The 12,013-nt window shown below is 39.7% G+C and overlaps 1 protein-coding gene across 1 annotated transcript in view; it reads right to left on the bottom strand.

Moving 5' to 3' along the window:
- hsd17b4 (hydroxysteroid (17-beta) dehydrogenase 4) overlaps nt 1–12,013 on the bottom strand; it is a 64,770-nt gene that overhangs the window by 13,198 nt on the left and 39,559 nt on the right. Inside the window, exons 15-20 of the mRNA XM_057832550.1 lie at nt 10,270–10,321; nt 10,130–10,201; nt 9,959–10,062; nt 9,811–9,876; nt 9,641–9,710; nt 7,639–7,745 (exon numbers count right to left, since the gene is read on the bottom strand). Coding sequence (XP_057688533.1) covers nt 7,639–7,745; nt 9,641–9,710; nt 9,811–9,876; nt 9,959–10,062; nt 10,130–10,201; nt 10,270–10,321 — 471 coding nt within the window. The remainder of the gene's footprint in view (nt 1–7,638; nt 7,746–9,640; nt 9,711–9,810; nt 9,877–9,958; nt 10,063–10,129; nt 10,202–10,269; nt 10,322–12,013) is intronic.

Raw genomic sequence — 12,013 nt, 5'->3', positions numbered from 1 at the left:
TATCCGTTGATCCCTTTAACAGAAAGAATGTTAATAATGTTAATGCCATCTTGTGGATTTATTGTTGTAATAAACAAATACAGTACGTATGTACAGTATGTTGAATGTTTATGTCCGTCTTGTGTTATCTTTCCTTTCCAACAATATATATAAAATATAAAATATACGGCATATTTTAGAGATGGTTTGAACTGCGATTAATTACGATTAATTTTGAAGCTGTCACTGACTCAGTTAAAAATTTTAATCGTTTGACAGCCCTAGTATGAACCTTTGTACAAGGGCTGGTCACAGCTTTGCACAGCAGGTACACCTATTGACCATTAGATGTCTCCAAACTGTGATGCTCGAGATTTGTTATGTGAGCAGACCATTTGCATTCATGGTGCAAAAATGAAATAACATTTTTAAAATCATTTATTGTTTATGTCCACCAACGCAAATAATGGTATCAGATTTTTGGAGTTGGACAACATCAGGATATCTGTTATCTGTTAAAAAGTCATTATAAGGCATCTAGCTGTGAGTGCTCATCTTTCAGTCCCCATGACTGCATTGGACATCAAATCCATTCAGAATGGACAACATGTCTAGGACCGTCAATAAATATTATGCGTTTAATACAATATTTGAAGTTATTTCAGACTATAATGTATAATTTATCACTATTATTTCAAATACAGTACCACTACATCATCCCTAAGGTAGACCTAAACCATATGCTGTAAATAAGTAGACCTCGATACTATTTAGACCTCACACAAAACTCCTACAATGACCCAACTAAAAGACAAATACAGAATCTTAATGTAGAAATAGACTAACAACAAGTGTATTCCTTAAGGCTAACACGTCTTGATGGTCAGGAGGCCATATTGTAGAGGTAACTACCTAAAAGATTAATTATTCCTGGTATTTGGCTCAGACTTCAAGTACATTAAAGCATCATTTGGCACTAGACATCAAATCCATTTTGACTGGGAGGGGCGAATGAGGCCATCGCTCCTCCCAGTCAAATTAGATAGATGTCTAGCATGGAGGACCAGGAGTGCAAAAATTAAATAAATACACAAATGTGTCATTAAAATGATTTTTTTTTAAATCATTATTTGATGTGCTCTCTCTGGATTCAATAAAGGACATGTTAGACTTCGCAAAACATGTTGACGCAGGAAATTCGGACCCTGAGCATGTGGCTTACAAAACAGCAGTTTGTTGCGAGAGAGAGCTCATGTAGAACCACAGCAATTGCTGCCATGCTGGGAAGGAGAGAGCAACAGCTTGACTTCACCAGAGCCATGTAGGTTGACTTAATCAACTCAAACCCCACCTAGTTCACGCTAAGGGAGTTCCAGAAAATCTATTATTAGATGCATCGCGATTCGACACGTGACGATTCATAAAGGTTCAAAAACGATTTTCCCTAACAACTTTATGACAGCCACTCCTAGCGGAATGACATTCAAGACACGTCTGCCGCCCGGACACCTTTAACGGACGCACGCACAACGTTATGATGGATGCCGCCGGTTACTCAGCGAGAGATTTACTCCTTTTCAAAAGACTGGAAAATAAATTTGTGTATGAGACAGGCAGGGACCCGGTGGTCCTGCTTCTGTGCGCAAGTTATTTTTTAGAGCGAGAGGGGAAGATAGTTCGTTGCTCCTTGTCCTTTAGTTCTCCAGCAGTAGTTTCAAGTCATCTCAATTGAAAAATGTCCTAAGGGTGTTGCTAAGACCCATGTGCGTCTATAAGAGGTGAGTACACGAACCCTCTTGTACTGTTTAGCCTTTATTGTTGTTGTTTTTGAGATGTTAACCGTTAACGCCACTAAGCTAATTAGCTAATTCGCTAAAGTGTATTTCATATGCAGAACGTGTAAAACCATGATTAAGTACAGCAGTAACACTACAAACATGCGAAATAGTCCAGAAATCTGTGAAAACAAAGAATATTGGTTAAATAAAGTCTTATTTCTAAAGACACTTTGTTTCCAGAAAATGTGGAATTCATTCCACCTGTGTAAATTCTCCTGTATTGAGAGAAATAAGTACTGCCTTTAAAATGGTTAATGTTTCTGCACTTTCTTGTTAAAAAATTAAAAAATAAAATAAAGCTGTTTAAGGGCAGCTTTTTGTTGTATGGGCATGTTTCCACCGTTCCTGTTGAATCATTAGGATATTTTAATAATGGACATAAATTTGTTTGGCTACTTTATTCATTAGTAATGTATGATGCATCGATAATCGGGTAACTGTGATCATCGTCAATACCGTGATCATCGTTCGATAATCGAATCGTAGCACCCTGAATTGTGATCAAATCAAATCGTGGGGTGCCTAAGATGGCACACCCCTATTTCAAGCCCGCTCACCAAGTTTAATGAGCCAATGACAGATAAGATTAATGCATTCAGACCAAGGGGAACAAGGGTGCATGAATGAAATAAATAAATATTGAAATAGAAGCATTTTAATGTACGTTTAATAATTTATTTCATTGTGTATTCATTTTTGCACTCCTGGTCCTCCATAGTCATTGGTAGACAATGACGCTCTGTAAGCCTAACTCTTTAAAGAAAAAGTGCACGAAAGAGTTAAATACTTGCGCAACAGTCTTTTACATGAGCGTCATTCATACCGGGTGTTGTCTTTCCCTTTAAATACAAACCGGATTCGGTTGACGTTGGGAAATTGTGTAAAATGTAAATTTCATGGCTGCAACACGTCCAGTAGAAGTTGGGAAAGGTGGCAAAAAATACTGAGAAAGCTGAGAAAAGCTCATCAAACACCTACAGTATATGGAACATCCCACATGTCATCAGGCTAATTGGGAACAGGTGGGTACCATAAAAGGAGCCTCCCCAAAAATGCTCAGCCATTCACAAGCAAGGATGGGGCGAGGTTCACAACTTTGTCCATAACTGCATGAGAAAATAGTTGAACAGTTTAAGAACAACATTTCTCAAAGCAAAATTGCAAGGAATTTTGGGATTTCAACATCTACAGTCCATAATATCATCAAAAGGTTCAGAGAATCTGGTGAAATCAATGCATGTAAGCGCCACGGCCGGAAACCAAGACAGAATGACCGTGACCTTCGATCCCTCAGACGGCACTGCCTTCAAAACAGACATGAGTGTGTAAAGGATATCACCAAATGGGCTAAGGAAAACTTCAGAGAACCACTGTCAGTAAATACAGTTCGTCACTACATCAGTAGGTGCGGGTTAAAACTCTACCATCCAAAGCAAAAGCAGTTTATGAACAACATCCAGAAACGCTGCCGGGTTTTCTGGGCCCGAGCTCATGTAAAATGGACTGATGCACAATGGAAAAGTGCTTTGTGGTCTGATGATTCCACTTTTCAAATTGTTTTTGGAAACACTGGACGTCGTGTCCTCCGGACCAAAGAGGAAGCAGACCATCCAGACTTATCAACGCAAAGGTCAAAAGCTAGCACCTGTGATGGTATGGGGGTGCAGTAGTAAATCCCATGGCATAAGGTGACTTACATTTCTGTGAAGGCAACATAAATGCTGAAAAGTACATACAGATTTTGGAGCAAAATATGCTACCATCCAAGCAACGTCTTTTTCATGGACGCCGCTGCTTATTTCAGCAAGATAATGCCAATTCACATTCTGCACGTGTTACAACAGCGTGGCTTCGAAGTAAAAGAGTCCAGGTTCTCCCCTGGCCCGCTTGCAGCCCAGACCCCTCTCCCATTGAAAATGTGTGGCGCATTATGAAGCGTAAAATACATCAGAAGACCCCGGACTGTTGAACAACTGAAGCGGTTAATCAAGCAATAATGGGAAGGAATTCCACATGAGAAGCTCAGAGAATTAGTCTCCTCTTTCAAAACGTTTATTGAGTGTTATTAAAAGGAAAGGTGATGTAACGAAGTGGTAAACATGTTCTTTCCAAACTTCTACTGCACGTGTTGCAGCCATGAAATTCTAATTTTTATTTGAAAAGCAAAATAAAGTAGGGCTGTCCCAAACGACTAATTTTCTCCCGATTAGTCAGCCGACTATTTTTACGATTAGTCGACTAATCTAATAATTTTAAAAAATATTTTTTGTTTTTGTTTACTAATTTAGCAATGAAATTTTTGTTGACGCTTATCAATTCACAAAAAACATATTGGAACACTTAAATTATTTACTAAAGTACAAATAAACACGTAAATAACAATAATAAATCACAAATAAACAATGACTTCAAATGCTGATAGAATTAACTAGTGTAGCATCCCAATTGAAAAGATGGTCTCTTAAACTGATGGTTTACAACTTTTATTCCATCCTTGATGTAATCACACTGTAAGAGCTACGGTGCACACAAATAAAACAACACAATTAGAAATTAATGAAAACTTTTCACCTTTTTCCTTTTAAACCTTATTTATATATCAATGAATTGCCTATATGAATTGCCTTTACCTTAATTTATTACCTTATCATTGACAATCTCTTCCTTGAGTGCAATCACTGTATATACTGTATATATTTATGACCTTTTAACGTTATATAATTTTCTATACCATAAAATAAACCATAACATGAAATAAACCTTTTAGTTGGCAATACTAATAGCACTTATAGGCCCATTGTCAATGAAACATTATTATTTAATAAAGCGACAGCACCCTCTGGTGTACAAAAAATGATTTTTTTTTTTTTTTTTTTTTTTTATACAAACGGTGACGGCGCTTGAGGTGTTTATTCACGGCCGACGTGCAGCCAAGCTTGGCAGTGAAGAGACAGGACACAAGAGTGTACCCTCCTTTATTTCTTTGAAATAAGTCAATGTTTTGGACACTCTGGTGCGCTTTTTTGGCTTTGTGCCGCTTTCCCCGCTTGCATACAGAGCATCCGACATTCTGAACTTTCCGCGCATATTTTTTTTTAACCCTTCATTAACCGTCGACGGGATGTTGTGCTCGTCGACGGATTTACGTCATCGATGACGTCGACTATGTCGACTAGTCGGGACAGCTCTAAAATAAAGTTTATGAGTTTGAGCATTAAATATGTTGTCTTTGTAGTGTATTCAATTGATATAGGTTGAAAAGGATTTTCAAATCATTGTATTTTGTTTTTATTTACATTTTACACAATTTCCCAACTTCAATCGAATCTGGTTTGTATTTTTAACCAGGTAGCATATGTTGATCAACAGCAGGACTGTTCAAAGTCCAGCCTTGGGACCGTTTGCAAACTTTCATGGGTTTTCTTGGCCTGCCACATATTCAAAAACAAAATTAAACATGGCCCACTTCAAAGCATAAGACAAGCTTTTGATCAAGTGCATACCAGCGGAAAGAATCTTGTTTATCAATATTTGGGGGGTTAATTTTTTTTCTGCTGTGTAATAAAGTAGAAAAACATCAATGAAAGTCATTATTTCCGGGAAATAGACAAAATTGCTATTAGTAAACATTTTAAAGTTCCAGCAAAACAAAACGCAAGTATTTCATATAGTCCGGCATTGCTCTTAATTTTCTACACTATTGCGACGCCGATGTTGTTTACATGGAATTCGTCATTTAAATAGATGTATAGAGATTTTGCTCAAAAAAAAAATAAATACAAAGAAAAGGAGAATGTTGTGTATTTTGTCCGACTCATGTTGCTGCAGATTGGCCTAGGGTGGGATATCTGCTGTTCCCAGTCTACTGCTCTGCTCATGGTTGTGTAAAGCAGGGATTCCCAATCACCGGGCCATACACCAGTCCGTAACGCATTTGATACCGGGCCGCATAGAAATAATAAATAACTTGTTAACGACTGCAATCTTGCCTGTGCCTCTTGACTAATCTGAGTTAAGAGTTGTGTATGTCGCCCTCTAGTGGTTAGCCGCCATTACTGGGGTGTTTGCACACCTATAGCAGCCCAGCGTCATTGTAAACAGTAACGTTAGCTGCTATGTGCTGCAGGCGGCGACATCTATGGACAGCTTTTTTACGTGGAAAAGGCAGAGAAATAGTAAATAATTTGTTAACAACCGCAATCTGGCCTGTGCCTCTTGATTAATCTGAGTTGAATAGTGTACGTTGCCCTCTAGTGGTTAGCCGCCATTACTGGGGTGTTTGGACACCTACAGCAGCCCAGCGTCAGTGTAAACAGTAACGTTAGCTGCTGTTGTCCGTGTGCCGCGGGCGGAGACGTCTTTAGACCGCTTTTTTGCGGAGAAAAGGCCCCCTGCTGAGCCAGAAGAAGAGCCTACAACCAAGTCCATTCTGTATAATATTCAATGTAAAATATAAAAGCTAGCAAACAAGGCAACAAAAGTGAATGCACTGACAGCATCATACCTCCTGGCGAAACTTATTACTAAAGCCAAGAACCCTTTCACAATTGGAGAACAACTCATTATGCCTGTGACCATTGGATATTTGCCGTCAAGTTTTAGGAAAGGCCGCCGTTAAAAAATGGTTGATTCAGCGTATGGCGAATTACATTTTCCCTGCACTTAATGTTCGTTTTTAGCCCCGTCGTGTCACACCGGTCTGTGGTGCAAAAAAGGTTGGGGACCACTGGTGTAGTGTATATAGTAATCCCTTGTTTTACGTGGTTAATGGGGACCAGAACCCACCGCAAAAAGTGAAAAACTGCGAACTAGGATTCACCCCCCTCCCCCTCAAAAAAAAAGTTCAATAAACCGTATTTGAGATGTATTTTACACCTCACATATACCGTCTGTACATTTCAACACCTTATACATACACACATGATGCGTAGGGGGAACTTGCCACACCTTCTTAATGTCATGGAAGTCCACTCGCAATCAAAACAAACACGTAGCGGTTTTATGCTTCACGTTGTTTAAAAACAAAAAACAAAGTTGCCTTGCTACATCACATTCTCTCTCGTGCCTCAAAATGAGACGACGCATGTACTATCATTTTTAGATGAATACTTTTTAAAACCCCACGATGCACTGAATCCCCGAAACGTAAACCGCGAAATAGCGAGAGATTACTATAGTCGTTTCATACACGGATAAACACAAAGAAGCAAAATACCATGCCAGTATGCCACAGTATTCAACTTTCAGCTATACAGAGGGTAAATAAAACTTTGGCAAGGGCTTCTTAAAGGGATGGCTCTACACTGTTCACGCCTCGAAAGTCTGTTCAGCACATTTTCTGCCCAACGGTTTCGTGGTAAAAGCCTAACTTGAGAAAGACTCATTACTCGCATCAGAGTTAGAAACTTTATCCGGCATTTTATATTACGTAGCAGCCCAGAACCAAGAAGCCTACAGCCATCACTGGCATTCCGTAAGTTACCACCAGCACAAAGGATAACTGACGTCATATCCGTAACAAAACGGGAGCACCTATGAGCTGTGTCATTTTCTGTTTAGACATTATCTTCTCCATTACGATAGTTCGAAGAAATTCACAATTTGCATCTTTAGATTCTTTCCTCAACCCACATTTACATGCAAGTCATTTTTACTAGTTCTTGTTTGTGCTTTATGATGTTATGAGAAAACATTGACACAACTATTTTAAAAGAGAAATGTAGCCAATGGTTGAACTTAGCAAGATAGTTATTGATAAATTGAAGTGTTATATTTATTCATAAGTGCAAATGTTATCACATGAGTGTTTGCTACTGCAGACCTTGATAGCTTTGAATCTAGATGGGTCGTTGCCAGCGAACTGCTTGAGCACATGTCTTGCCGCAAAGCCGAATGAGCACAAGCCGTGCAAGATGGGTGACTGGAAACCTAAACAAACAGATTATAGGCAGTCACTAGCTTGCAAGTAAAAGCAAACTAAAACAAGGATAGGAGTCAAGTCTGTGGCATCACAGACAAAAAAAGCAAAATATTTTTAATTAAAATGCCGTACTGAATATGTATTCACAAATAAAAGCATTTCAAATAGGGATGTCCCGATCGCATTTTATTGCACCCGAGTCAGTCAGTCACTTGATTTTGAGAATCTGCCAATTTTTTTTTTTTTTTTTTTTAAACAAAGGTTCCAAACGTGTTAGTGTTGCGAGTATTAAATGTATATATTTTTGTATCTTATGGCAATGCCATTGTATTTTTGGATTCTTTTGTTACTTTTTAGCCCTTAAAAAGTAAATATAAACGGTATATATATGGCGGAAAACACTCAGATGGCTGGAAGTTCCGCTCTGAGACCCCCATTTTTGCCAAATTTCAAAATTGTCCTATATGCATATGTGATAGATCATTGAAAAACTTAAAATCTCAACTTTCTGGGTGAAGAAAAACTTTGAACAGGAGGGCATTTTAAAAGATTTTTTTTTTTAAACCCTAACGAGAGAGCATAATTAAAGACACCATGATTTTATTGAGATATTATGGCATTCTTACCTTGTTTTGATCCAAACGCTCCGTGTAGCGTGTCTCACCGAGTGTCAAGACACAGCTGTGAATGGCCACAGCCGGACTTTAGGGGGATTTTACGGGTGAAACACGTTAATATAACAAGGGTCGCAATGCAGACATTGCAGACATAAAGGAGTGGTCGAGATTTTGTTTTACAAATATTTACCCTTTTAAATGCTTTTTTTTTTTTTTTTTTTTCAATTTTTGTTTGTTTGGATCGATTATTTATCATCTAAAATGTTGGGGGAAATGCAACAGTAACAAAAAAAATACATTTAAACGATAGTTATGCGGTAGATATCCGGGACCTATTTACTGACACTATTTTTTTCATTGTGATTCGATCTACCGGTAATTTGTTTAAAATATGCAAGTGAATAATTTTATAAAGTCTTTTTTTTTTAAACTAAATTATAAACATCAATGAATGATTCTAAGCAAAAAAGTATAATTTCAAATAATAAATATAATTACTTACCTTTTTATGGCTGGGTTGAAACAAAAGCGGTTGCGCGACATCTGTAAACGCGGGTCTTCAGGGTAAAACGGACAAATTAAAAATAGTTTGGGGGCTTAATGTGCCATGAAACTGCTATGGCAGCATATAGACTTATTGCTCTATCAAATACAACAGTTCTTTTGGCATAAAATACCGTAGTTTATTTTAAAGAGGGGTGCAAGTGCAGAAACTGCTTTTTTAGCCTTGTCTGTGTTTTCCGGCATATAAAAAACAAGGCTTGAATGATTTTGGAAAAAAATAACATTGCTCCAGACTTAGTTTCTGCATTGGTTACACTGGTGCTTAAGCTGCACCAGTACAAAATGTAGGCACACCCACAGTTTTCATTGCATCACCTTTAACGCCATATTTTTAATCAATGTCCATAAGATTCATATAATTCATATGAGTCCCCTTATGCTAACTCTACCGAGAACAGCCTCTAGACAATGAAGAATGACAAAACGATAATTGACACATTTGTGCCTTTGATCGTAGAGCTACAGAGCCTTCCCTCGGCAGATCAAAGCTAAAAATCTGTCAATCATCGTTGACTTAAGTGGAAAACTCCAGCTACCTGCTGATCAAGAAAAGCAGCAGGAGGGAGAGTAAGAGGCTGTACATCAGGAAGCAGAAAAATATATATATTTTTTTTTTCAAAACCGATCTTTTTCACCCAATTCCAATCCTCTGAAGAATGGCGTGATCGGCCCGATTTCTGATCACGTGATCTGTTCGGGACATCCCTAATTTCAAGTCCTACCTCCCATGGCAGCAAAACTGGGGTCAATGTGGAGGGGGTTCCAGTCGCCACTCAGACGGTACAAGGCTGCCTAGGACCACAAAAAAGGAGATACCAGAAATAAAGTCAAAATATAAGATCCATTTTACAATAACAAGCCCCTCTGCAGATTTTATTGGCTTTTTCTTCACCTGGTCGTTAGTGGTGGAATCAACCAGCACTGCGTCTGGAGCTCGCTGAGGCGGAGGCAGGAGAGGCTGCGGGGTTGTTAGCGCACACAGCAGGATGAACCATTAATATTCCTCCTCTTATTGTATTGTCATAAAAGGCATTACACACTTTCGCTTTCTCCGATGTTCTTTTTCCTCCGAAGCCTCCGGCGCCGACCACAAACACAGAAAACTGGTTGAAACACAGCAGCTCGTCGCCGTTATACGTCTTCACTGAGAGAGGGAGGGAAATACCAAATAGCAGTCGAATCCAGTGGATTACAAACTGGAAAGAGCTCACCATCAAGGAGGATGACGGCCCCGGAGCCTTTGTCCAAAATGTCTGCGACAGTGGCCTCAGAGGTCAGTTGTCCTGGGGAGTAGTAGTGGTGAGAGTGTTACTTTTTGGGAGAGTTAGGCTCTGGGTTTAGTATAACATACCGGACGTGGGAAGAGGTTTGTAGAGCTCAAGATACTGCTCGCCATGTAGCACCTGAAGGATGACATTCAGTGAACAAAGCAGAGGGGTCAATTTTAATGTTTTTTTTTTTTTTTTTATGTTTTATTTATCAGGAGAAAGCAGCAAGCAGGAAGGGGTTTTTAGGGTACAGAAGAGGCAAAGAACAACAACAAACCCATTTTTACACGCCTATGCTATCTATGAACACAATGGTGCTATCGTTCGCCAATTATATTTACCCGTGGACACCATGTGGGGGTCTGATAACCAATGAGAAAGAGGGAGGGAGGTGAGTCAAAAGGAGATGTGATTATGCAGGGTGGAGCGTACACAAATCAGTGAACCCAGTATTATGTGAATCACATTTAAGTGTGGATATGTTGACATTAGGGCTGCAGCTATTTAATATTTTAGTAATCGAGTAATCGACTGAAAATCCTATCGAGTAATCGGATAAAACATTTTTAGGTAAAGAGCAATTATAAATATACATGAGAAAAAAAGACATCTAATATTGAACCATTTTCAGTCAATCAATGTCTTTATTTTCGATGTACATTGTTGAAAATTCGCACCCTTCAGGATGTCGCAAACACTAACCGCCCTGAACGACGCACAGCACTAGTCTGTAAGGAGCTTGCCCGCTTCAAAATCGACGTAGCAGCCCTTAGTGAGACTAGACTACCGGAAGAGGGCAACATCAGGGAAACTGTATCAGGATACACTATCTTCTGGAAGGGAAAGGCACCAAAAGAGCCACGCATACATGGTGTAGGTTTTGCCATCTGTTCACAGTTAGTGCAACAACACAACCTCGCTCCAATTGCCATCAACGAGCGCTTGATGACTGTCCGTATACCACTCTTCAAGGACAGGCATCTTACCCTGATCTCAGTATACGCCCCCACATTAACATCAAATGACGAAGATTAGAGCTGCCTTTTACAACCAACTAGACCACATCACCCAGACAGTGCCAGCCAATGATAAGCTCATTGTGCTGGGGGACTTTAATGCCAGAGTAGGCAACGACCACCGCCTGTGGAAAGATATCATCGGCCACCACGGTATGGGGAAGTGCAATGCAAATGGTCAACTCTTACTCGGCTTATGTGCCGAACACAAACTCGTTGTGACAAACACAATGTTCAGACTACAGAACCGGCAAAAGACGACATGGAGACATCCTCGATCCAGACACTGGCACATATTGGACTATGTCCTGACCAGGGCAAGAGACAAAGCAGACATCCGCAATACTAGATCTATGCCCGGGGCGGATGACTGCTGGACAGATCACAGACTCCTACTCTCCCGATTTAATTTCAAAATTCGAAAACCAACCAGAAGGACACCTGACAGCAAACCAAATTTCCGCTTTGACTGTGCTAAACTCCAAGATCCACTGTTGGCACAAGATTACAAAGCAGCTTGTGAAAGACATCTTGCAGAACCTGCAGTCGAGGCTACAGTTGACGACCGCTGGACCAGCCTTAAAAATGCCATAATCCGGGCAGCAACAGAAATCTTAGGATTCAGCAAGAGGAAACACCAGGACTGGTTCGATGAGAATGACAGAACAATTTCTCTTCTCATTGAAGCCAAGCGTCAGGCGCGACTAACTCTAGAGAACCAGCATACAGCTGAGAACAAACTAGCATACAAAAACGCTGTAGCAGATTGCCAAAGGGGAATCCGGGATGCCCAAAACACCTGGTGGCAAAA

The sequence above is a fragment of the Corythoichthys intestinalis genome, chromosome 3, assembly GCF_030265065.1.
Source record: "Corythoichthys intestinalis isolate RoL2023-P3 chromosome 3, ASM3026506v1, whole genome shotgun sequence".
Lineage (NCBI taxonomy): Eukaryota > Metazoa > Chordata > Actinopteri > Syngnathiformes > Syngnathidae > Corythoichthys > Corythoichthys intestinalis.
This window is presented reverse-complemented; position numbering and strand designations above follow the sequence as displayed.